The 25,973-nt window shown below is 48.4% G+C and overlaps 3 protein-coding genes across 3 annotated transcripts in view; all 3 read left to right on the plus strand.

Annotated features, from left to right (window-relative positions):
- The window catches only part of LOC306968249 (titin-like), a gene marked incomplete at both ends in the record, with an annotated part of 35,070 nt that extends 34,016 nt beyond the window's left edge, over positions 1 to 1,054 (plus strand). The window contains 2 exons of the mRNA XM_079563593.1: positions 145 to 423; positions 999 to 1,054. Of these exons, the coding sequence (XP_079419719.1) occupies positions 145 to 423; positions 999 to 1,054 (335 nt within the window). The remainder of the gene's footprint in view (positions 1 to 144; positions 424 to 998) is intronic.
- Positions 1 to 22,017, plus strand: part of LOC306968375 (titin-like) — a gene marked incomplete at its 3' end in the record, with an annotated part of 138,214 nt that extends 116,197 nt beyond the window's left edge. Inside the window, exons 42-69 of the mRNA XM_079563719.1 lie at positions 1,383 to 1,673; positions 2,536 to 2,823; positions 3,825 to 3,944; positions 4,653 to 4,935; positions 8,038 to 8,218; positions 8,759 to 8,839; positions 8,910 to 9,177; positions 10,437 to 10,511; positions 11,394 to 11,441; positions 11,539 to 11,601; positions 12,144 to 12,206; positions 12,528 to 12,590; positions 12,730 to 14,397; positions 14,638 to 16,272; positions 16,546 to 16,599; positions 16,837 to 16,950; positions 17,016 to 17,131; positions 17,252 to 17,317; positions 17,395 to 17,485; positions 17,633 to 17,698; positions 18,108 to 18,179; positions 18,498 to 18,566; positions 19,078 to 19,143; positions 19,239 to 19,301; positions 21,329 to 21,394; positions 21,609 to 21,694; positions 21,784 to 21,909; positions 21,982 to 22,017. Of these exons, the coding sequence (XP_079419845.1) occupies positions 1,383 to 1,673; positions 2,536 to 2,823; positions 3,825 to 3,944; positions 4,653 to 4,935; positions 8,038 to 8,218; positions 8,759 to 8,839; positions 8,910 to 9,177; positions 10,437 to 10,511; positions 11,394 to 11,441; positions 11,539 to 11,601; positions 12,144 to 12,206; positions 12,528 to 12,590; positions 12,730 to 14,397; positions 14,638 to 16,272; positions 16,546 to 16,599; positions 16,837 to 16,950; positions 17,016 to 17,131; positions 17,252 to 17,317; positions 17,395 to 17,485; positions 17,633 to 17,698; positions 18,108 to 18,179; positions 18,498 to 18,566; positions 19,078 to 19,143; positions 19,239 to 19,301; positions 21,329 to 21,394; positions 21,609 to 21,694; positions 21,784 to 21,909; positions 21,982 to 22,017 (6,218 nt within the window). The remainder of the gene's footprint in view (positions 1 to 1,382; positions 1,674 to 2,535; positions 2,824 to 3,824; positions 3,945 to 4,652; positions 4,936 to 8,037; positions 8,219 to 8,758; positions 8,840 to 8,909; positions 9,178 to 10,436; positions 10,512 to 11,393; positions 11,442 to 11,538; positions 11,602 to 12,143; positions 12,207 to 12,527; positions 12,591 to 12,729; positions 14,398 to 14,637; positions 16,273 to 16,545; positions 16,600 to 16,836; positions 16,951 to 17,015; positions 17,132 to 17,251; positions 17,318 to 17,394; positions 17,486 to 17,632; positions 17,699 to 18,107; positions 18,180 to 18,497; positions 18,567 to 19,077; positions 19,144 to 19,238; positions 19,302 to 21,328; positions 21,395 to 21,608; positions 21,695 to 21,783; positions 21,910 to 21,981) is intronic.
- Positions 12,577 to 25,973, plus strand: part of LOC306967383 (titin-like) — a 206,157-nt gene continuing 192,760 nt past the window's right edge. Inside the window, exons 1-5 of the mRNA XM_079562388.1 lie at positions 12,577 to 12,590; positions 21,829 to 21,909; positions 22,726 to 22,833; positions 23,153 to 23,212; positions 23,735 to 23,776. Of these exons, the coding sequence (XP_079418514.1) occupies positions 22,785 to 22,833; positions 23,153 to 23,212; positions 23,735 to 23,776 (151 nt within the window). The 5' untranslated portion in view covers positions 12,577 to 12,590; positions 21,829 to 21,909; positions 22,726 to 22,784. The remainder of the gene's footprint in view (positions 12,591 to 21,828; positions 21,910 to 22,725; positions 22,834 to 23,152; positions 23,213 to 23,734; positions 23,777 to 25,973) is intronic.

Raw genomic sequence — 25,973 nt, forward strand, 5'->3', positions numbered from 1 at the left:
GAAATCTATGGTTTTGGATGAGTTCACTGGAACATGGGGCTAAACTCCGTGTCCAGGTCGTCATGTAGTTATAGCAGCTTAGTGTTGTGGATTCTTCTTCCTCTGCTCCTCACGCTCCTCACGCTGACCTCTCTCCGTCCTCAGAGCCCGTGCGCTTCGTGCAGAAGCTCCGCGACGTGACCCACGAGCTCGGCCTCCCCCTGACGCTGGCGTGCTCGTACCGCGGCAGCGAGCACGTGCACGCCTCCTGGAAGAAGGACGGCAAACCCATCTGGGCCTCGTACCAGTACAACGTGCGCACGGGCGGCGGCCGCTGCGAGCTGGACGTGCTGAACGCCGACCGTGAGGCCGCCGCGGGAACCTACTCCTGCGAGGCCGCCAACGCCGACGGAGCCGACCGCTGCGAGTGCCACGTCCGGATAGGTAACGCCGGCCCGAGCACGAGCCGGGAGCATGAGCCAAATCTGTGTTCGAAAGACCGCCATTTTGTGTCCGAAAGACCGCCATTTTGTGTCCGAAAGACCGCCATTCTGTGTTCGAAATGTTCGCCATTTTGTGTCCGAAATGTTCGCCATTCTGTGTCCGAAATGTTCGCCATTCTGTGTCGAAACTGTCCTTTATCCTCTGGTAACGCTCGAGCATGAACCAAAGTCTGTGTCTGAAAGACCGCCATTTTGTGTCCGAAATGTTCGCCATTTTGTGTGGAAACAGTCGTTGATTCTATGGTAGCCGTGGCTCTTGTTGGACAGTCCTCAGATCCGTTTTTCTGCTGGAGTTTGTCACTTTGTGGTTCCTCCTGTGTTTGATTCTGTGTGGTGTTTCCGTGAGTGACCTGCGTTGGCGCCGCGGTGAATGTCGGCGTTTGTTTCCGGGTTCAGAGAAGACTTTGAGAAACCCTCTGACGTTGGTTTTGTTCCTGTAAAAGCATGAAACTCTGATTCGGACCTGGACCTGTGTCCGTGACTCGAAGTGTCGTCCCGTGTGATGCATGTGAACAGGTGGCACTACCTTAGGTCTGCAGGTGGATCGATGGTCGTTCGTAGCTGTTGTTTGACGTCTCTCGTTGTATTTGTGAAGAACATCACTGAACCTCCACACACTCACACACACACACACGTCTGTTTCATGTGTTTGTCTCCGTGTTGTGTGTCTGACGTCTGTTTGTCGTTAAAGTGCATATGACACAAAAGACCAAACTTAACCCCCGCCTTAACCGAGCACGTTTTCTCCAGGTCGGCTTTACCTTAAAACTGCTCATTTCAGACGGGGTTAAATATATATTTGTAAATATAAATATATCATTGGATCATTCCTTAAACCCGTCATATGCACTTTAAAGTGTGACTCCGCTCCCAGGCGCTGACTCTGTCCCTCCCCTGCAGAGCGTAAACTCCCCCCGTCCTTCACCAAGCGCATGTCGGACTCTCTGATGGAGGGTTTGGGCCGCGCGGTGCGGCTGGAGGCTCGCGTCTCCGGGTCGCAGCCGCTCACCGTCACCTGGACCCGGGACGGCGCCGAGATCGAGGCGTCGCATAAATACCAGACCAGCTTCGACAGCAACGTGGCCGTGCTCTGCATCAACGACACGACCATGAGCGACACCGGGGACTATACCTGCACCGCCAGGAACCAGGCGGGCAAGAGCTCCTGCAAGACCAGCCTCACCATCTCCGGTAAGAACCACAGAACTACAGACCAGCCTCACCATCTCCGGTAAGAACCACAGAACTACAGACCAGCCTCACCATCTCCGGTAAGAACCACAGACCTACAGACCAGCCTCACCATCTCCGGTAAGAACCACAGACCTACAGACCAGCCTCACCATCTCCGGTAAGAACCACAGACCTACAGACCAGCCTCACCATCTCTGGTAAGAACCACAGACCTACAGACCAGCCTCACCATCTCTGGTAAGAACCACAGAACTAAAGACCAGCCTCACCATCTCCGGTAAGAACCACAGACCTACAGACCAGCCTCACCATCTCTGGTAAGAACCACAGACCTACAGACCAGCCTCACCATCTCCGGTAAGAACCAAAGACCTACAGACCAGCCTCACCATCTCCGGTAAGAACCACAGACCTACAGACCAGCCTCACCATCTCCGGTAAGAACCACAGACCTACAGACCAGCCTCACCATCTCCGGTAAGAAAGAGTAAGAAAGTAAGCCACAAACTATCTAGCCTCTTTTAGCCTCTTTTAGCTCAGAGTTCAAACCCTCCACCTGTAGATAAAGGTCATGATAACAGTTTAAATAACCTCGGCTCCCTCTCCTGTTCCTCAGAGTCTGGAGCGCCTCCACCTGTAGATAAAGGTCATGATAACAGTTTAAATAACCTCGGCTCCCTCTCCTGTTCCTCCTCAGAGTCTGGAGCGCCTCCACCTGTAGATAAAGGTCATGATAACAGTTTAAATAACCTCGGCTCCCTCTCCTGTTCCTCCTCAGAGTCTGGAGCGCCTCCACCTGTAGATAAAGGTCATGATAACAGTTTAAATAACCTCAGCTCCCTCTCCTGTTCCTCCTCAGAGTCTGGAGCGCCTCCACAGTTCACGGCGCCGCTCAAACCGGTGTCTGTGGCCGAAGGCGAGAAGCTGACGATGCGCTGCTCCGTCACCGGCAACGCGCCGCTCACCATCCAGTGGATGAAGGACCGGCGCGAGCTCCACTCTCAGGGAAACACCAAGATCAGCTTCGTCAACGGCACGGCTCAGCTGGAGGTCACGGACTGCACCAAGGCCGACGGCGGAGACTATCTGTGCAAGGCCAGCAACAACAGCGGGTCCAACTTCTGCAAGGCCCGCGCCACCGTCAGGGGTAAGACCACTGTGCTGCCACTGTCAGGGGTAAGACTCACGTACCACTGCTGTCAGGGGTAAGACCTACGTACCACTACTGTCAGGGGTAAGACCCACGTACCACTACTGTCAGGGGTAAGACCCACGTACCACTGCTGTCAGGGGTAAGACCTACGTACCACTGCTGTCAGGGGTAAGACCACTGTGCTACTACTGTCAGGGGTAAGACCACTGTGCTGCCACCGTCAGGGGTAAGACCACTGTGCTGCCACCGTCAGGGGTAAGACCACTGTGCTGCTACTGTCAGGGGTAAGACCACTGTGCTACCACCATCAGGGGTAAGACCACTGTGCTGCCACCGTCAGGGGTAAGACCACTGTGCTGCCACCGTCAGGGGTAAGACCACTGTGCTGCCACCGTCAGGGGTAAGACCACTGTGCTACTACTGTCAGGGGTAAGACCCACGTACCTCTGCTGTCAGGGGTAAGACCACTGTGCTGCCACCGTCAGGGGTAAGACCCACGTACCTCTGCTGTCAGGGGTAAGACCACTGTGCCACTACTGTCAGGGGTAAGACCACTGTGCTGCCACCATCAGGGGTAAGACCACTGTGCTGCCACCATCAGGGGTAAGACCACTGTGCTGCCACTGTCAGGGGTAAGACCACTGTGCTGCCACCATCAGGGGTAAGACCACTGTGCTGCCACCATCAGGGGTAAGACCACTGTGCTGCCACCATCAGGGGTAAGACCCACGTACCACTGCTGTCAGGGTAGGACTACTGTAACTACTAGCACCAGAGGAAGGACTACTGTCAGGGGTAAGACCACTGTCAGGGACAGCTCTACTGTAACTGTCTCTGCAAGACCAGCACCAACAGCGGATCCAACTGCAGCTTGGCCAGTGTGAATGACTCCAATGAAGGTCTAAAGCTAAAGTGGTCCTGACCTGGAGAGCATCTGGGTTACTTCCTCTTAGCTCTGATGTTCTCAGTGTTACTCATGGTCATGTCTTTCTCAGAGTCTGGCACTAAAGCCCCGCCCCCAGAGGCGGCCCCTGCCCCGGCGGCTGCGGCTCCCGTTAAACGACTCGACAACCTGTTCTTCGTGGAGGAGCCACGCAGCATCTCCGCTCCCGAGAGTGAGTCCTGGTTTAGTCCTGGTTTAGCCCTGGTTTAACCCTGGTTTAGCCCTGGTTTAGCCCTGGTTTAGCCCTGGTTTAACCCTGGTTTAGCCCTGGTTTAGCCCTGGTTTAGCCCTGGTTTAGTCCTGGTTTAGCCCTGGTTTAGTCCTGGTTTAGCCCTGGTTTAGACCTGGTTTAACCCTGGTTTAGCCCTGGTTTAGCCCTGGTTTAACCCTGGTTTAGCCCTGGTTTAACCCTGGTTTAGTCCTGGTTTAGCCCTGGTTTAGCCCTGGTTTAACCCTGGTTTAGTCCTGGTTTAGCCCTGGTTTAGCCCTGGTTTAGTCCTGGTTTAGCCCTGGTTTAGCCCTGGTTTAGCCCTGGTTTAACCCTGGTTTAGCCCTGGTTTAACCCTGGTTTAGCCCTGGTTTAGCCCTGGTTTAGCCCTGGTTTAGCCCTGGTTTAGTCCTGGTTTAGCCCTGGTTTAGCCCTGGTTTAGCCCTGGTTTAGCCCTGGTTTAGTCCTGGTTTAGCCCTGGTTTAGCCCTGGTTTAGCCCTGGTTTAGCCCTGGTTTAGCCCTGGTTTAGTCCTGGTTTAGCCCTGGTTTAGCCCTGGTTTAGCCCTGGTTTAGTCCTGGTTTAGTCCTGGTTTAGCCCTGGTTTAGTCCTGGTTTACTCTCGATTTAGTCCTAGTTTTCGCAGTTTGTTAACCCTCTCTCTTTGGGCGCAGAGGGCGTGGCCACCTTCATCGCCAAACTGGGCGGCGACCCGATCCCGAGCGTGAAGTGGATGAAGGGGAAGTGGCGCCAGGTGACTCACGGCGGCCGCGTGTCGGTGGAGCAGAAGGGCCTGGACGCTCGGCTGGAGATCCGTGAGGTCACTCGCTCCGACGCCGGACAGTATCGCTGCGTCGCCACCAACAAACACGGAGAGATCGAGACCAGCGCCGACCTCAACGTCAGCAAGAAGGAGGAGGCGGGCGGAGGCGGAGACTTCAGGGCCACGCTCAAGAAGTAACTCACCTCACAACAACATCATCACAACAACACAACAACACAAACATCACAACATCATCAACATCACAACACAAACATCTCAGTATTAGAGACTTCAGGGCCACGCTCAAGAAGTAACTGACCTCACAACAACACAACAACACAACATCAACATCACAACCACAACATCAACATCACAACAACCACAACATCACAACATCTCAGTATCAGAGACTTCAGGGCCACGCTCAAGAAGTAACTGACCTCACAACATCACAACATCACAACCACAACAACACAACATCACAACCACAACATCACAACATCAACATCACAACATCACAACACAGACATCTCAGTGTTAGAGACTTCAGGGCCACGCTCAAGAAGTAACTGACCTCACACAACATCACAACATCACAACATCACAACAACACAACATCACAACAACACAACATCAACATCACAACATCAACAACCACAACATCACAACATCACAACAACATCAACAACCACAACCACAACATCACAACAACACAACCTCTCAGTATTAGAGACTTCAGGGCCACGCTCAAGAAGTACCTGACCTCACAACATCACAACATCAACACAACATCAACATCACAACAACACAAACATCAACATCACAACATCACAACATCAACATCACAACCACAACATCAACAACATCACAACATCTCAGTATCAGAGACTTCAGGGCCACGCTCAAGAAGTACCTGACCTCACAACAACATCACAACATCACAACATCACAACATCACAACAACACAACAACACAACACAAACATCTCAGTATCAGAGACTTCAGGGCCACGCTCAAGAAGTACCTGACCTCACAACAACATCACAACATCACAACATCACAACATCACAACAACACAACAACACAACATCAACATCACAACATCAACAACCACAACATCACAACATCACAACAACATCAACAACCACAACCACAACATCACAACAACACAACCTCTCAGTATTAGAGACTTCAGGGCCACGCTCAAGAAGTAACTGACCTCACAACAACACAACATCAACACAACATCAACATCACAACCACAACATCACAACACAGACATCTCAGTATCAGAGACTTCAGGGCCACGCTCAAGAAGTAACTGACCTCACAACATCACAACAACACAACATCAACATCACAACAACACAAACATCAACATCACAACATCACAACATCACAACAACACAACATCAACATCACAACAACACAACATCAACATCTCAGTGTTAGAGACTTCAGGGCCACGCTCAAGAAGTAACTCACCTCACAACAACAACAACAACATCACAACAACACAACAACACAACAACACAAACATCAACAACAACAACATCTCAGTATTAGAGACTTCAGGGCCACGCTCAAGAAGTAACTCACATCACAACAACACAAACATCAACATCACAACATCACAACATCACAACATCACAACCACAACATCACAACATCACAACATCTCAGTATCAGAGACTTCAGGGCCACGCTCAAGAAGTAACTGACCTCACATCAACAACCACAACAACACAAACATCAACAACATCAACATCACAACCACAACATCAACAACCACAACAACCACAACAACCACAACATCACAACCACAACATCACAACAACACAACAACACAACACAAACATCTCAGTGTTAGAGACTTCAGGGCCACGCTCAAGAAGTAACTCACATCACACAACAACACAACATCACAACATCACAACACAAACATTAACAACCACAACATCACAACATCACAACACAAACATTAACAACCACAACATCACAACATCACAACACAAACACCACAACATCTCAGTATTAGAGACTTCAGGGCCACGCTCAAGAAGTAACTGACCTCACAACAACATCACAACAACACAAACATCAACAACCACACAACATCACAACATCAACAACCAGACCATCACAACACAGACATCTCAGTGTTAGAGACTTCAGGGCCACGCTCAAGAAGTAACTGACCTCACAACAACATCACAACAACACAACAACCACAACACAAACATCAACAACCACAACATCACAACAACACAACATCACAACATCAACATCACAACAACACAACACAAACATCAACAACCACAACAACACAAACATCAACAACCACAACATCACAACAACACAACATCACAACATCAACAACCACAACAACACAAACATCAACAACCACAACATCACAACATCACAACAACACAACATCACAACATCACAACATCAACATCACAACAACATCACAACAACCACAACATCACAACATCACAACACAAACATCTCAGTGTTAGAGACTTCAGGGCCACGCTCAAGAAGTAACTCACATCACAACAACACCACCACAACATCAACATCACAACAACACAACATCAACATCACAACAACACAACATCAACATCACAACACAAACATCAACAACCACAACATCACAACACAAACATCTCAGTGTTAGAGACTTCAGGGCCACGCTCAAGAAGTAACTGACCTCACATCAACACCACAACAACCACAACATCACAACATCACAACACAAACATCTCAGTATTAGAGACTTCAGGGCCACGCTCAAGAAGTAACTCACATCACATCAACATCACAAACATCAACATCACAACAACATCATCAACATCACAACATCACAACACAAACATCAACAACCACAACATCACAACATCACAACACAAACATCAACAACCACATCATCAACAACCACAACATCACAACACAAACATCTCAATATTAGAGACTTCAGGGCTCAAGAAGTAACTCACATCACAACAACACAAACATCAACATCACAACAACAACATCACAACATCACAACATCACAACACAAACATCAACAACCACAACATCACAACACAAACATCTCAGTATTAGAGACTTCAGGGCCACGCTCAAGAAGTAACTGACCTCACATCAACACCACAACAACCACAACATCACAACATCACAACACAAACATCTCAGTATCAGAGACTTCAGGGCTCACGAAGTCCCCGACGCCACAGCGAGCCCGACGCCACAGCGAGCCCGACGTGGCCCTGACGTGGTTTGTCTCGTTACAGGACGCCATCGAAGCAGAAGAGCCCGAAGCGCGAGGACGTGGACATCGTGGACCTGCTGCGAGGCCACGACCCCAAAGACTACGAGAGGATCCTGAGAGAACACGAGATCTACGACTACAGAGCCATCCTGCAGGCCATCGAGTTCCTGAAGAAGGAGAAGGCCATGGAGAGCGGCAAACCGGTGAGTGTTGCTCCAGATAAACCGATACAGAAACCACACTGGCGAAGCTCTGAGTGCCACGCCAAGGAACAAGTCCACCAGAGTCCTTCAGTCCGGTCTATGTCCATCATTTAAGGCCAAACACGACAGGCAAAACTGTCTCTTAACACTTAAACTATCACCTGGAAACAAAACTAAAACCCAGTCTTACAATAGTGTTTCTTTATTATCATATTGATTCGACAATATCTCCACACTACAAACTGTCAAAGTTTTGAATTTCATAGAACAAGGCGAGAGTTTTAAACTAAAAAACATTCAAAACCAGAGCCGTGGGAACATATTTGAGGTGCTGCAGATTCACCCCATTTTTCTATTTATTATTGTTGCCTGCAAAGCGCAAACCATCCACCAGGGGGTGCTGCAGCGCCCTGGGTTCCCATGGCCTTGATCCATGTCAGAAGTAAAGAAGCACTTCCTCGTCTTGTGTTAAATCATCTCCGAGCTGAACAGAAATGTGGCGCTGTGTGATCTCTGAGCCGTGATTGGCTGTGTCCTCAGGAGGTGGAGCACGGCGGCGCGGTGGAGGACGCGGTCATGGCCCGCCTGATGCAGCAGATGGAGACACGCGCCGGCACTGAGGTACGTCACTCTCACACCCCTCGTTACTCCCCAGGGTTAGACTCAAGCCTAAAGGTCTCCGTCCCTGCAGCCGGTGAGCGTGATGGAGGACATCGAGGACCAGGCCGTGGGTCTGGGAGGCTCCGCCACCTTCCACTGCGAGATCGCCGTCAACTTCCCGGAGATCGGCCTGACCTGGTACAAGGGCACTCAGCGCCTGGAGAAGGGAGACAAGTACGACATGGGCTCCTCCGGGAACCAGCACTGGCTCAAGGTCAACAAGTGCAGCATCGACGACGAGGGCAACTACCGCGTGGTCTGCGGACCACACATGTCCAGCGCAGAGCTCAACGTGGGAGGTAGGACCAGAGCCTGAGTGTCCTAACTGTCCTCTAACTGTCCTCTACCTGTCCCCTACCTGTCCTTCACCTGTCCTCTACCTTACACCCTATCCTTTACCCTTCAACACACCCTCTTTAAACAACCAAAACACACATGTCCAGCGCAGAGCTCAACGTGGGAGGTAGGACCAGAGCCTGAGTGTCCTATCTGTCCTCTACCTGTCCTTTACCTTACACCCTAACTGTCCTCTACCTGTCCTCTAACTGTCCTCTACCTGTCCTCTACCTGTCCTCTACCTGTCCTCTACCTGTCCTTTACCTTACACCCTACCTGTCCTCTACCTGTCCTCTACCTGTCCTCTACCTGTCCTCTACCTGTCCTCTACCTGTCCTCTACCTGTCCTCTACCTGTCCTTTACCTTACACCCTAACTGTCCTCTACCTGTCCTCTACCTGTCCTCTACCTGTCCTCTAACTGTCCTCTACCTGTCCTCTACTTGTCCTCTACCTTACACCCTACCTGTCCTCTACCTGTCCTTTACCTTACACCCTAACTGTCCTTTCAACAGACCCTCTTTAAACAACCAAAAACACACATGTCTCAACGTGGGACGTCTTCTACCTGTCCGACTCGCTTCTTTACCTTTTTCTTATCCCACACACTCACCTGGTCCCTCATCAAACACACATTTATATTAAAGCCACACCCGTCCTGCTCTGTCCTCTCCCTCACATTCTGAAGCAGATACTGACCCGGTCCTCTCATGTAGGACAGGTCTGTTACTGTGTATTACCACAGACAGTTCTTACCACACCTTTCCACACCTTTCCACACCTGTCCACACATCTGTCCACACACCTGTCCACACACCTGTCCACACACCTGTCCACACACCTGTCCACACACCTGTCCACACACCTGTCCACACACCTGTCCACACACCTGTCCACACATCTGTCCACACACCTGTCCACACCTGCCTCTGCTGAAGCTCCACAGAGACCTGGAGCTGTTTCCTTTGGCATGAACCTCTGTCTTCTGTTCTTTATAAAAGTCTTCAGCCTCTTCTGTCTCCGCCTCATCACCAAACCCCCAAACCCCCAAACCCCCAAACCTTTCCCTTTGTTTCCTAAACTCTTTCACACGTCGTCTCCTTAAATCCAAACTTCAAACCCGTCTTTAAACCTTTAAACCTTCCCGTCTTCGAGCTTAACCCCACTCCTCATATTTCTTTGTAAAACCTTCTCTTTGACCCGAATCCGTCCGATCTGGTCAGATTCCAGTGGCGTCGAGCGCAGACGGGAGCGAGCGGAGGAGACTCGGCGCAGTGCGAGTCTGCAGCAGAGCAAAGGTAGAGCTCAGACCTTTTTATCTGTGAGGAGAAACTAATCTGGGACTAAACTGTACCTTCTGACCAAGAATGGAGAGAGTACTCGCTGGAGGAGCAGACTCAGAGCACAGGTACCTCTGGGTTTGAGAACAGACTAAACTCCATCAGGAATAACCCCTTCACCTCCACGCTTGGTTATTTCAGACTAAACCCCATCAGGAATAACCCCTTCACCTCCGCGTTTGCTTATTTCAGACTAAACTCCATCAGGAATAACCCCTTCACCTCCGCGCTTGGTTATTTCAGACTAAACTCCATCAGGAATAACCCCTTCACCTCCACGTTTGGGTATTTCAGACTAAACTCCATCAGGAATAACCCCTTCACCTCCGCGCTTGGTTATTTCAGACTAAACCCCATCAGGAATAACCCCTTCACCTCTGCGTTTGCTTATTTCAGACTAAACTCCATCAGGAATAACCCCTTCACCTCCGCGTTTGCTTATTTCAGACTAAACTCCATCAGGAATAACTCCTCCATCCCATAATCGATATTAATAATCTTTGGTTGGACCCAGTAACAAAGTCTCGCTCCCCGTCCTAACGCCGTCCGTCACTCTTCAGACCTGGCCCAGTCTGGGATTCACCCGTTCATGTCCCGCTGAGGTCACGCCATCCTCAGCCTCTGACCTCCCAGTCCCCCCAGGTCAGGATCAAACCAGGTCTAATCCAGGTCTAAACCAGGTCTAATCCAGGTCTAAAGCAGGTCTAAAGCAGGTCTAAAGCAGGTCTAATCCAGGTCTAAAGCGGGTCCAAGGCGGGTTATAAAAACAAACCTAAAAATGAATCCCAGACTGGACAGTAAACTCTGTCCGTTCTTATTAAACGTCTTCATTGTGCTCAGTGTTTGCGCGCTTGGAGGCGGAGTCAGTCTCTCTGCGGTCGTTCTCAGGTAAACCCCGCCCCCTCTGTCCCCGAGCCCCGCCCCCTCCCGCCCTCATACGCCCGTAAGTGTGTGTGCGAGTGTGTGACGGTGTTTCCTTCTGCAGACAAGAGGCAGCGCGTGGAAGAGACGATGGAGCGGCGAGACGTGGACGGCACGCGAGCCCCAGGTACTGCCCCCCCCCACTGTCTGCCCCCCCCCCCCCGTCTGCAGCTCACTGCCCCCCCCCGTCTGCAGCTCACTGTCACTGCAGCTGCTCCTTTAGCTTCTGCTCTCCGTCAGCCCCTGAACCTCTCCCTCTGAGGTTTGTCGTTTCTCTCGTTCCACTTCTTCGTCTCATCTTGCTCCATCAAAATCGTGAAGGAAGTTCTCTGTAAAAGCGGTTTTGATGGTGTTTCTGCTTCTGTCGGCGGCTGCTCCACTCGCTTCATGTCTGTACGTTCTTGTTTTCTTAAATATCCATAACTCTAGATAACACACACAGCCCTTGATCGCAGTAACTAACCACTGACAGTTCTTAAATGATCCGCTTGAAGGCGTTTCCGACTGCCTGACTCTTTAGCCGCTCTGCGTGTTTGTAAATGTGGCGTAAAGTTTGGGTTCGAGCATCGAGAAGGTGCTGAAGCTTCTTGCTCTTTGAATGTTTCGCTCTTTCATCCCCCGATATTTGTCACGTTTTAATGTTTTAATGTCTTTAATTCTTGCACAAAGCTCTTGGGCTGGAGAAGGAGTGGCCCGGTGATGTCACGATCCAAGCCCCGCCCACAATCACAGGTATTTTTGTGAATGAGTTTTGTGTTTAAGCCTTTCACGCTGAACTGACTCTGAGCCGGGTGGTTAAACATGGAGCTCCCTGGTCTTTCCCACGCTCCTCCATTCACAAATACTGCTCACATACTCACCCTCGTCACAGCAAAGTAAACATAAAGTAACAGAACCCTCCCACGGGCCCAGCTCGGAGTCAGGACTCTGTGAAAGAACCTCTTTTAGCAAATCTTTCCATCTTTAAACTCACATTCTTAAATGCTTCTGTTCTTCTTTGCGGTGTGTGCTCTTTGTTCTTTGTGTAACTCTTGCTCTTCTCTTGAACCAAAGTCCAGCCTGAGGAGCGTCCGCAGGAGGTTTTCCCAGAAGAAGCCGCCGTCGTCGGGCCCAAAGGTACAGACCCTTTCGCTCTTCCTCTTCCTCTTCCTCTGTCTCTGTCTGTGTTCGGTCTTTACAGTCTGTCCCTCCTCCCGCATTCGCCAGAGTGCGCTCAGTGTGTGTCTAAAATCTCTTGAATCTTATTCTTCTCAAGTTGCTTCAGAGGTTCCCGAACGCGCCCCGACAGCGAAAGCGATCGAAATCCACGAGCGACACAAGCGGATCGAGGTTCAGGAGATGGTCTTTGAGGAGAAGAGAACCGTGGGAGTTCGAAAGGCGGAGGTCATGGAGGAGTTCTTCACGGAGGCTCAGGAACTGATTTACGAAGAGCCCAAGAAGACGTTGAGGACGGTCACGGAGCAGCGGGTGACGGTAGAACGGTCTGCGGACGTCACCGACGCCGGGACTTTGGCGATAGAGACGAGGAAAGGCCTGGAGACTTTTGAGAAGGTTCCAGTCCAGACAGAAGAAGTTGTTTCCGAGGTCGTTGAGGTTAAACGATCTGCGGTCAAGGCTAAACGGACAGTGGAGCAAACGCAGCCGAAGAAAGATCAGGAAACGCCTAAAGTCATGCAGGAAAAACCAAAGAAAATAGAAGAGCCAGCTCAGATTCCAGTAAGGACGGAGGTGGACCAGGTCATTTCAGAAGTTAAGGAGGTGAAAGTGCAGCAGAAAACTTATGTCGAGGCCAAACAGACAGTGCAGGACAAACCACAGGAGGAGGTAACTAAAGTCGAGCCACAGAAGCCAGTGAAGGTGTTTGAACAGCAAAGGCAGGAGGTTGTTTCAGAGGTTAGAGAAGTCAAAGTTCAGCAGAAAACTTACATCGAAGCGAAACAGACAGTGCAGGACAAACCACAGGAGATAGAACCAAAGAAAGATCAGCGACTGCCTAAAGCCGTGCCGCTAAAACCAAAGGAAGACGTTAGAGAGGTCAAAGTGCAGCAGGAAGCTTACGTCGAGGTCAAACAGACAGTGCAGGACAAACCACAGGAGATAGAACCAAAGAAAGCTCAGGAAATACCTAAAGTCGAGCCACAAAAACCAAAGAAAGTGGAAGAATCAGCAGAGATCCCGGTAAAGGTTCTGGAAGAGCAAAGGCAGGAGGTTATTTCAGAGGTTAGAGAGGTCAAAGTGCAGCAGAAAACTTACGTCGAGGTCAAACAGACAGTGCAGGACAAACCACAGGAGATAGAACCAAAGAAAGCTCAGGAAATACCTAAAGTCGAGCCACAAAAACCAAAGGAAGAAGTTAGAGAGGTCAAAGTGCAGCAGGAAGCTTACGTCGAGGTCAAACAGACAGTGCAGGACAAACCTCAGGAGATAGAACCAAAGAAAGATCAGCGACTGCCTAAAGCCGTGCCGTTAAAACCAAAGGAAGACGTTAGAGAGGTCAAAGTGCAGCAGGAAGCTTACGTCGAGGTCAAACAGACAGTGGAGGAAAAACCAAAGAGACGAGAGCTGAAGGAAGCTGCGGAAACGGCAAAACCAGAGCCAGAAAAACCGAAGAAAATAGAAAAAGCTTTAGAGACAAGGCCAGAACAAGTCATCGAGGTTAAAGTGTCACAGAAAGCTTTGGTTGAGGAGAAGATAGTGCCAGAAAAACAGCACAAAGTGAGGCCAGAACCGCAGAGGAAGGAGGTCAGTGAACCGACGAAGAAAACCCCGGAAACGCCAAAACTGCTGCCGGAAAAGGCGAAGAAAATGGAAGAATCTGTGTCAGAGGTGAGAGCGGAGATGCCCAGAACTCCCAAAGAGGAGCCGGAGAAACCAAAGCCGGCGCCGGAGGAAGAGAAACGGCCTAAAGCTCGACAGGCTGAAGGTAAACGGACTGAAATCAGCGGCCATCTTGTGACTAACCCCCATCTTTCAAAACAAGAGTCTGTCCGTCTTCATTGTGTTTAATGTGTGTCTGTAAAGTGCTTTTATTCTGAAGGTTAAGGTGGACTACGTCTTTTTTTCAGTCATTTTAGTTTAGTTTTATTGTGGTGTTCCTCCTCTTCTTACTTTCTTCATTTTGTCTTTTTTGTCTTGGGTTCGATCTTTCTTAAAAATATTTCAGAAAATATCAAACAAGCAAAGAAAGAAACACGTGAGGAACCTAAAACGAAGAACGTGCGACACAAAATGGCCTCTGTCACTGAAGACTCCACCGAAAGCTTTGTGAAGAAGACTGACTTTTTTGGAGAAGGGAAGAGTTCTCTTGAAAACAGAGCTTCTGGACGCGATGAGGCGTTTGAACGATCAGAAGGTGAAGCTAAAACTTTACTTTTTAGGGAAACGAGGGAAAGAATTGACCCAGAAACTGTTCGAACTAAAGTGGAAGAAGCTGAAGTCGAGACTCTAGGAGATGATTTCCGCCAAGTGGAGCAGATTTCCAAACCTGAAGAGATGTTGGAACCCAGAAAACAGGACATCGCCAAAACCGAAGAGCCGGAAAAGGTTCTTCAGGCGATGAAACCAAGGAAACAGAAACTGAACAGACGAAAAGAGGCTTCTCTTGAGAGACCGGCTCTTCTGGAGAAACAAGTGTCTGCGTCCAAAGTCGAGGAGAAGCTTCTGACTCGGAGCGCTTCGGACAAACAAGATCCTCCAACAATCCAAGAAAAGACATCAGGAAGAGGCGAGGTCCGTCCTGAAGAAAGGAGGCAGGAGTTTGAACCCAGTGCAGCTTTGGAGAACGTTCCAGAGATTAAAGATCCATCCAGGAGCGACGCTGAAGAAAGGACGACCAACGAGCAACTCCCAGAAACGGCTGAAAGTGAAGAAAGACAAGCGTCCAAAGAGCCAGAAAAGGTTCTTCAGGCGATGAAACCCAGGAAACAGAAACTGAGCAGACAAAAAGAGGCTTCTGTTGAGAGACCGGCTCTTCTGGAGAAACAAGTGTCTGCGTCCAAAGTCGAGGAGAAGGTTCTGACTCGGAGCGCTTCGGACAAACAAGATCCTCCAACAATCCAAGAAAACACGTCAGAGAAAACGCAAGAGGCCGAGGTCCGTCCTGAGTTTAAACCCAGTGAAGCTTTGGAGAACGTTCCAGACGTTAAAGATCCATCCAGGAGCGACGCTGAAGAAAGGACGACCAGCGAGCAGCTCCCAGAAACTGCTGAAAGTGAAGAAAGACAAGTGTCCGTGAGACGAGAAGACATTTTAGAAGATCTGGAAGCGACCAAAGCTCTACCAAAGACGGTCAAAGGGAAATTAACTAAAGAAGGACTTGTTTCACCAAGAACCGAAGCAGAAGACAAGACCATTTCAGCAGGACCTCGGAGAGAAGATAAAGGATCAGCCACGAAGAGGAAAGTGACCGCACAGAAGGTTCTGGAAGAAGCGAAACCTTCACCTGAAGCAGAGGAGATGGAAGGTGAAGGCGACGTCAAGGAAACATCACATGAACCTCTGGTCAAAATTCAAGCAGCGAAAGATCGACGTAAACCTGAAGAAGTCATTTCACAGAGAGGTAAAAGGAGAGAAGATTTAACAAAGATCTTTCCTCTTGAAGAAGCAGCAGTTTCTGGGTCACTTCCCACAGAAAGAGTTCTCCACCAAAAGGAAATGGTGGAAGATCGAAGGAATGTAGAAACACAGAGAGACGAGGAGAAAGACAAAGAAGCTGAAACCCTGAAGCCTCCTGAGATGTTCCACGAGGCTCTGTCCACAGGGGATGCTCTTTCTGAAGAAGCAGAAGAAGAAGAAGAAGGTACTCTCTCATCAACAAGAACCCATCTTTTTTATCCCCATTTTAACGCCATGTTTTTTCCATAAATCCATCATTTAGACGAAGCGTTTGTCGTTGTTCTTCTGTGTTTGTCTGTTTGATGTTTCTAACCTCTTCCACTCTTCGCCTCGACTCCCATCCTCTTCATCACCATCTTCACCAGCTTCATCTTCTTCATCTTCTTCACGTCGCGCTCCTCTCGCTTCGCTCTGAAACCGTTTCTCATTTATCTCTTGTTGATCTTTTGTCCTAAAGTCGTCCCTGAGGAGAAAGTCCGACCCGAGGGCGACACTAAAGCTCCTCCTCCAGGTATTTACTTTAACCCTTTGCTGTTTAGTCCTGTGTTTGTTCTGTGAATGTTTAACGTTTCTCTTGGCCGTGTTTCACTCTTCCTCCGATCTTAAAGCTCCTCGTCCTGAGCCAATGAAACCAGCTGCTCCTAAGCCTGCAGCGCCCCCTGCAGTTCAGGAAGGTAAACTGCGCTCAGACCTTTTCTGTCTGCGTTTGAATGTGGTCGATGTGTTTCCTGTTTGTGGTTTCGTCCAGTGTTTGTTAAGATCTCGGCTCTTTTCACTCTTAAAGCGCCTGTTAAAGCTCCTGAGCCTGAACCCAAAAGACCGTCTGCTCCTAAAGCTGCAGCGCCCCCTGCAGTTCAGGAAGGTAAACTGCGCTCAGATCTTTTCTGTTGTTTAAATGTTGTGTTTCCTGTTTGTGGTTTTGTCCAGTGTTTGTTAAGATCTTGGCTCTTTCACTCTTAAAGCTCCCGAGCCTGAACCTAAAAGGTCTGCTCCTCCTAAACCATCTCCTCCTAAACCTGCAGCGCCCCCTGCAGTTCAGGAAGGTAAACTGCTCTAGCCCAGCCTTTCTTTACATGTTGTTCTTCGTCTTGTCAAAGTTCATAGTTTCTGCAGAGCTCTGGTTAAGATCTCGGCTCTTTTCACTCTTAAAGCTCCTGTTAAAGCTCCTGAGCCTGAACCCAAAAGACCTTCTCCTCCTAAACCTGCAGCGCCCCCTGCAGTTCAGGAAGGTAAACTGCGCTCAGACCTTTTCTGTTGTTTTAAATGTTGTGTTTCCTGTTTGTGGTTTTGTCCGGTTTTCGTTAAGATCTCGGCTCTTTTTGCTCTTAAAGTTGCTCCGCCTGAACCAAAGAAGCCGTCCGTCTCCAAACCTGCAGCGCCCCCTGCTGTCCGAGCAGGTAAACCATCTTAACGCGTCTTCTTCTTGTGGTTTATGTGTGACGTGTCTCTGTGTCGTTTCCTCTTCTTCCTGTTTCCTTCTTCTCTTCTTCCTGTCCTCGTTTGTCGTTTCGTGTCTGACTCTTTGCCTGTTATTGTTCTTAAAGTTCCCGCTGAAGAAGAGAAGAAGCCAGTCTCTAAACCGGCCCCGGAGAAAGTGGCGCCTCCTGCAGGTAGAGCACAGACTAACATCTTTGTAAATGTCACAAAAACACGACGAGTTCTGGGATTAGAAAGACCTCGGGTTCAGAGGAAAGCGGACCCCAACAAAATGGTCATAAGAATAAGGAAAAACAAATGAAAAAAAGTAGAGAAATTGAGAATAAATTGGGCAAAAATTAGGAGAATTATGGAAAATGTATACATAATATGTGTAAGCAAAAATGAGGGGAACAAATTGGGAAAAGGAGAAAAACATTGGGGCAAAATGGCAAAATATTGACCAGTTCCCTGAGGCCCCGAGGTCGTTCTCATCCCGTTAGAAAAGGACCTGACCCTCAGACCTGAATAACCCTCTTGTGGAGTCTCGGCTCGCTCTGTGTCTGTGTCTGTGTCTTACTCTTTCTTGTTCTTCGTCTTAAGTCCGCTTTGCTGAGGAGGAGAAGAAGAAGCCCGTCACTAAACCAGCCCCGGAGAAAGTGGCGCCTCCTGCAGGTAGAGCACAGACTAACATCTTTGGAAATGTCACAAAACCACGACGAGTTCTGGGATTAGAAAGACCTCGGGTTCAGAGGGAAACTGACCGGTTTAAACCGAGTTTGACATTTCTTTATAAAACTTTCCTGCTGCCGAGGTGTCTCTAATCCTGTGCAAATGTTCAAACTCCTGAACTCAGAGACGACTAAACCAGGACTTGAACCTAAACCAGGACTTTAAACCCAGACTCCGGACCCTCAGACCTGAATAACCCTCTTGTGGAGTCTCGGCTCGCTCTGTGTGTGTGTCTTACTCTTTCATGTTCTTCGTCTTAAGTCCGCTTTGCTGAGGAGGAGAAGAAGCCAGTCACTAAACCAGCCCCGGAGAAAGTGGCGCCTCCTGCAGGTAGAGCACAGACTAACATCTCTGGAAATGTCACAAAAACACGACGAGTTCTGGGATTAGAAAGACCTCGAGAAACTGACCGACTCCTGTGAGGTTTAGGAAGGTTTAAACCGAGTTCCTCTGACGCTCATTCGGGATTCATAGAACCGTAGTTACATACGTAACTTTTTAATAAAGTTTTAATGTGTTCAATTCCTGTTCAATTTCCTGTTGCCGAGGTCTCTCTAATCCTGGTCAAATATAGTTCCTTCAAACTCTTGAACTCAGAGACGACTAACCAGGACTTGAACCTAAACCAGGACTTTAACCTAAACCAGGGCTTTAACCAGGACCAGGACTTGAACCAGGACCAGGACTTAAACCAGGACCAGGGCTTGAACCTAAACCAGGACTTGAATCTGAACCAGGACTTTAAACCCAGACTCCTGACCCTCAGACCTGAATAACCCTCTTGTCGAGTCTCGGCTCGCTCTTTGTCTGTGTCTTAATCTTTCGTGTTCTTCGTCTTAAGTCCGCTCTGCCGAGGAGAAGAAGCCAGTCTCTAAACCGGCCCCGGAGCCAGCGGCGCCTCCTGCAGGTGAAGCTCGGACACTGAACGCCCCTGAGCCTCCCGAGGCTCACTCTGATTGGGCCGTTTGAATTTAAACGTGTGCTTTTTCTTCGTTTAAGCAGTCGCTCCCGAGGTGAAGAAGCCCGTCTCTAAACCGGCCCCGGAGCCAGCGGCGCCCCCTGCAGGTAGACGTCAAAACAGAGCGATTACGGAGAGACACAGATTTAGGATCGTTCAAACTTCTGTAGATCAGCATTTATTAGTGACTTAGTTTTATAGCGTTTCATAATTTTAGTAAAATAAAGCAAATTCTCATTGGACGACACTCTGGACTAAGCGTTTCCAGTTGGCTTCTTTAAGTTAGTGTTTTAGTTTTACACATGTTTCAGGTCAGGTTAAGGCTCTGCAGCGTCTTCACAGCTCGGACTGACTGCGCTCACACAAAGGGCCTGGAGACTCGTTGGAGACTCAAGTTGCCGCTGGTCTTCGATACATCCCCTGAAGATAATGCGAGGCAGTCTTTGAGAACGATAATGTGCACCTGCGGAATTCTCTCGTAGACGTCTCGTAGACCTGTCATAGACCTTTGGTAGACCTTTGGTAGACCTGTCATAGACCTTTGGTAGACCTTTCATAGACCTTTCAAAGACCTTTGGTAGACCTTTGGTAGACCTTTCATAGACCTTTCAAAGACCTTTAATAGACCTTTCATAGACCTTTCATAGACCTTTGGTAGACCTTTAATAGACCTTTCATAGACCTTTCATAGACCTTTGGTAGACCTTTAATAGACCTTTCATAGACCTTTCATAGACCTTTCATAGACCTTTGGTAGACCTTCGGTAGACCTTTCATAGACCTTTGGTAGACCTTTCATAGACCTTTGGTAGACCTTTCATAGACCTTTCATAGACCTTTGGTAGACCTTTCATAGACCTTTCATAGACCTTTGGTAGACCTTTCATAGACCTTTCATAGACCTTTGGTAGACCTTTAATAGACCTTTCATAGACCTTTCATAGACCTTTGGTAGACCTTCGGTAGACCTTTCATAGACCTTTCATAGACCTTTCATAGACCTTTGGTAGACCTTTAATAGACCTTTCATAGACCTTTCATAGACCTTTCATAGACCTTTGGTAGACCTTCGGTAGACCTTTCATAGACCTTTGGTAGACCTTTCATAGACCTTTGGTAGACCTTTCATAGACCTTTCATAGACCTTTGGTAGACCTTTCATAGACCTTTCATAGACCTTTGGTAGACCTTTCATAGACCTTTGGTAGACCTTTGGTAGACCTTTGGTAGACCTTTGGTAGACCTTTGGTAGACCTTTCATAGACCTTTGGTAGACCTTTCATAGACCTTTGGTAGACCTTTCATAGACCTTCGGTAGACCTTTCATAGACCTTCGGTAGACCTTTCATAGACCTTCGGTAGACCTTTCATAGACCTTTGGTAGACCTTTGGTAGACCTTTGGTAGACCTTTGGTAGACCTTTGGTAGACCTTTCATAGACCTTTCATAGACCTTTGGTAGACCTTTGGTAGACCTTTGGTAGACCTTTGGTAGACCTTTCATAGACCTTTCATAGACCTTCCGTTGACATTTGATAGACCTTCGGTAGACCTTGGTAGACCTTTGGTAGACCTTTGGTAGACCTTTCATAGACCTTCGGTAGACCTTCGGTAGACCTTTGGTAGACCTTTGGTAGACCTTCGGTAGACCTTTCATAGACCTTTGGTAGACCTTTGGTAGACCTTTGGTAGACCTTTGATAGACTCTCTCGTAGACTCTCTTTAGTCTCTAACTAGTCTCCAGGCCCCCAGATGGGCCCCATCGGGTTAGGGAGGAATCACGATCTTATTCATACTTCCTAAGGGTGAGGGTTGAAGTCATGTGGACCTTGTAACAATGGAAACATCTTGTAATTGAAGACGTTTCCATGGTTACAAAGTAGGAATCAGCCTTTAGGTTTAGAGTTCTGTCGACACGTTTCACTAAAGCAGAGCCTCGTGTCTCGTCTCCAAAAGTCCAGTTCCACTTTCCTCTTGTTACTCAGCTCTAACCTCTCATTGGTCAGAGTCTCTCACGGCTCGCTCTCATTGGTCAGAGTCTCTCACGGCTCGCTCTCATTGGTCAGAGTCTCTCACGGCTCGCTCTCATTGGTCCGTTTGATTGTTAAATATGGTTTTGTCTGATTTTGTCCCAGTGGCTCCGCCTGTGGAGGAGCCAAGGCCCGCCCCCAAGGCCATGCCCGTGGCCCCGCCCCCCCCAGGTAGAGCTCACCTCTTATTGGTCAGAGTCTCTCACGACTCGCTCTCATTGGTCAGAGTCTCTCACGGCTCGCTCTCATTGGTCAGAGTCTCTCACGGCTCGCTCTCATTGGTCAGAGTCTCTCACGGCTCGCTCTCATTGGTCAGAGTCTCTCACGGCTCGCTCTCATTGGTCCGTTTGATTGTTAAATGTGGTTTTGTCTGGTTTTGTCCCAGTGGCTCCGCCTGTGGAGGAGCCAAGGCCCGCCCCCAAGGCCGCGCCCGTGGCCCCGTCCCCCGCAGGTAGAGCTCACCTCTTATTGGTCAGAGTCGGTAACGGCTCGCTCTCATTGGTCACTGTTTGTCCTGGTTTTGTCACTTTCTCTTAAACCTCATGTCTCTGCTCCTGAAGCGCCTCGTCCTGAAGCGCCTCGTGCTGAAGCGCCTCGTGCTGAAGCGCCTCGTGCTGAAGCGCCTCGTGCTGAAGAAAAGACCCCGCCTGCTCCTAAACCTGCAGCGCCCCCTGCTGCTCGCCGAGGTAACCAATAAAAGAGCGTTAGGATCTTCTGTCCGTCCATGTTTGTAGTCTTTATATGTCCGTCTGTTGTAGTTCAGTCCATGTTTGTTCCACTGCCCTCTTCGTTAGGGCTGGGTCTCGTTAAACCAAACCAAAGCAGCTGAAAAAAATACAAAAAGTGAAACACAAGTTTACATTTTTTGTGAAAAAAAACATAGAAAATTGTACCATTGTAAATGGCATCGAAAACCAAGTATCAAATATCATAAGTTTCAGTATCAAAAAAATGTAGCGGTACCCAGCCCTACTCTTTATTTGCAGTCCTGTAGTTCCTCTTTCCTCTCCAGTTTTGTAGTTCTTGTCCCCATCTTGATCTCGCCTCTTCCTGTCCAGTTTGTAGTTCTTCCTGTCCAGTTTGTAGTTCTTCCTGTCCAGTTTGTGGTTCTTCCTGTCCAGTTTGTAGTTCTTCCTGTCCAGTTTGTAGTTCTTCCTGTCCAGTTTGTGGTTCTTCCTGTCCAGTTTGTGGTTCTTCCTGTCCAGTTTGTAGTTCTTCCTGTCCAGTTTGTGGTTCTTCCTGTCCAGTTTGTAGTTCTTCCTGTCCAGTTTGTAGTTCTTCCTGTCCGGTTTGTGGTTCTTCCTGTCCAGTTTGTAGTTCTTCCTGTCCAGTTTGTAGTTCTTCCTGTCCAGTTTGAGCTTCTTCCTGTCCGGTTTGTAGTTCTTCCTGTCCAGTTTGTGGTTCTTCCTGTCCAGTTTGAGCTTCTTCCTGTCCGGTTTGTAGTTCTTCCTGTCCAGCTCTCTGTGTTTCCCGTCTTGACCCCGCCTCTTTGTCTCTCGAAGCGTCTCCAGCTGAAGACAAAGCGGCGGCTCGTAAAGCAGCCGCGGCACCGACAGAAGCCATGCCCAGCGCCGCCGCGACCGATCGCAAACCCTCAGAGTTGATCGAAGGTATATCTGCACCAACGTGTGCTGCTCACCCTCACCTTTACACTTTTATCTTTAAGTGTTTCTGATTTAAACTGTAAAAAAAAAAAAGACCAGCTTCAGTTTTGTTCTTTTATTGTTTCAAACCAGGACTAAAACTAAACTTTAATCCAGGACTAAACTCTGAAGCTGGTCTTTGTTTTTCTCTTCCTGATCTTTCTTTGTTCGTCTTAAATCTATTTCCTGATTTCATCTTAAATCTTTCTTAAATAAACTCTCGGTTCTTTTCGTGTCTGTTTCCTTTTGTTCTGAGCTTTTGTTTGTCGTCTTTGAATTCTTGTAGCTCCGAAGGAAACCAAACCGTCTGGGACTCCGGTGTCGACCACCGCCTCGCCACCTCAAGGTACCGCCTCTGTCCTAAGCTCTTATTGTGAAAGTCTGTCCTTAGCTCTTATTGTGAAAGTCTGTCCTTAGCTCTTATTGTGAAAGTCTGTCCTAATCATACGCTCTTATTGTGAAAGTCTGTCCTAATCATACGCTCTTATTGTGAAAGTCTGTCCTATTCATAAGCTCTTATTGTGAAAGTCCGTCCCTTCCTGATGCCTTAAAACCAAGCTCTTACTGTGAAAATACTAAACAGTCTTTTACTGTGGAAGTCCGTCCCTCTTCTGTCCTTTGTAACGCTCCGATACGCTCTTAATCTGAAAGTCTGTGCCTGTTTAATGTCCTAGATGCACGCTCTTACTGTGAAAGACCCCAAAGGTCTGTCCATTGAAAACCCTAATCCTTCTCCTCTTTTACTGTGAAAGTCTCTCTTTTATTTTGACGGCTGGTGTGATGTGAGCTTCCTCTCCTGATCCCGGAGCTTTCGTTTTGTTTTGTGTCTCTTTATCTTTATAACCGTGTTTCTGTGACGCTCTTCCAGACAAAGGCCCCGTCTCGGCTCCGGGACCGGGAACCGTCAAAGGTATCGGCCTCCACCTGCACCTCCACCTACACCTGCACCTACACCTACACCTGCACCTACACCTCCAACTGCACCTACATCTGCACCTGCACCTCCAACTACACCTGCACCTCCACCCACACCCACACTCTCCCTCAGACACTACGATGGAGGCGCTGCAGTCAGTTTCCTTCGCACTTGAGCAGCTCCTGCAGACACTTTGAAAAACTGCTGGAACTGTTGCTTTTCTTTTCCACACCTGCTTTAACTTGGTCCATGTGTCGTCTAGAACCAGAAAACAGAACCATAATGTGAGGAGGATCATCTCCACTGTCAGGAAATGTGGGGGAAATATTAGTACTAAAACAATTGCAAAAAATTGGGGAAAAATGGAAACATTTGGGCAAAAATAAGAAAAAAAATATATATATATAAATATTTTGTAATGGGCAAGCATTGGGAGGCAAAAATTCACTTTAGTTTTTTTTTATAACAATTGGGGGGGAAAAAAAGTAAAAATTGGGGCAAAATAAGAAAAAAAATTGACAAAAACCTGAAATGTTAGGAGAATTTTTTTGTTTGTTTTTTTACTCCAAAATTTGAGTAGATATATAGTATATATACTATATATAGTAGTATATATTTGTAATAAAAATGAGAAAAAAATGAGGGAAATAATGTGGCAAAAATACAAAGAAATTGGGAAAAACTATTAAAAGTTGAGCAAAAGTTGGGAGAAAATGGGGGGAAAAAACAAATTGGGCCAAAAAAATAATAATTCTGTTACCTGATACTGATATGGTTTAATGATGCCCAGCCCTAATACCAATAACATTTTTTTCCAAATAAACAAGACACCTGATTTGATATGAAAGCATTAAATAAAGTTTCCCATTAATGTCTCTAGATTTGAATATTCTCCTGTTTCTCACTGTCAGGAACATGTAGTCGATCCACAAACCAACACACACGTATTTAAGATCAGTTAACGTAAACTCGTGTTTCCTGTTCAGTGTCTGATGCTTCTTTACGTCCTGGTGTTTTCTGTGAAGTCTTATTGTCTCCAAACGCAGAGTCTTTCAAACACGTCTCCAAAGACAAGGAGAAAACGGAGACAGAGAAGAAGATTCAGGAAGACGAGGAGGAGAAGGAGTGGAAACAAGCGGAGAAAGTACAAACACAAGAGGAGGAGAAACCGGAGAGAGACGAGGCGAAGGCCGAGGAGGTGATGCTGAAACCTTTGAAGAAGTCTCTAAAACCTGAGGATAAAACTGCGGAGAAGCCCAAACTCACGAAGCCCCGGAAAGATCTGGGGAAGAAGGAGCCGTCTCCTGAAATGGAGAAGGTTCAGCTGAAAAAGGTCCCGTCCAAAGCTCCGGAGCCGCAGAAGGAGGTGGTGACTCGAACAGCGGCGGTGACGAAGCTTCTGGACCAGGAGCTGAGCGTCCACCAGCTCCGAGACAGAGAGGACAGAGAGGTCGTGACTTTAGGACGGACCGAGGAACAAACCGTGGCCCTGGAGGAGAGACAGGAGCTGGAGGAGAAGAAGAAGTCTCCAAAAGAGCCCTGGAAACGAGCAGAAAAACCATTAACCCAACCAGATCCAGAAAAACCCAAGGCTTTGGAGAAGCCCAAACTCACGAAGCCACGGAAGGAAGTGTCTCCGAAACCCAGCCCTGAAATGGAGAAGGTTCAGCTGAAAAAGGTCCCGTCCAAAGCTCCGGAGCCACAGAAGGAGGTGGTGACTCTGACAGCGGAGGTGACGAAGCTTCTGAACGAGGAGCTGAGCGTCCACCAGCTCCGAGACAGAGAGGACAGAGAGGTCATGACTTTAGGAAGAACCGAGAGGCTTTTCACGGCTGAGGAACAAACCGTGGCTCTGGGGGAGAGACAGGAGCCCGAGAGAGTGGAGACGGAGGAGAAGAAGGTGTCTCCAAAAGAGCCGTGGAAACGAGCGGAGAAACCAGAAACAGAGGAGGAGAAACTGGAGAAAAAGAAGATCTCTAAACTTCCCAAAGGTGAGGAGAAGGCCGAGGAGGTGAAGCTGAAACCCTTGAAGAAGTCTCCGAAACCAGAACCAGAAAAACCCGAGGCTGTGACTTTGGAGAAGCCCAAACTCACGAAGCCACGGAAAGAAGTGTCTCCGAAACCCAGCCCTGAAATGGAGAAGGTTCAGCTGAAAAAGGTCCCGTCCAAAGCTCCGGAGCCGCAGAAGGAG

Source organism: Gobius niger, assembly GCF_951799975.1.
Source record: "Gobius niger genome assembly, chromosome: 9".
Classification (NCBI taxonomy): domain Eukaryota; kingdom Metazoa; phylum Chordata; class Actinopteri; order Gobiiformes; family Gobiidae; genus Gobius; species Gobius niger.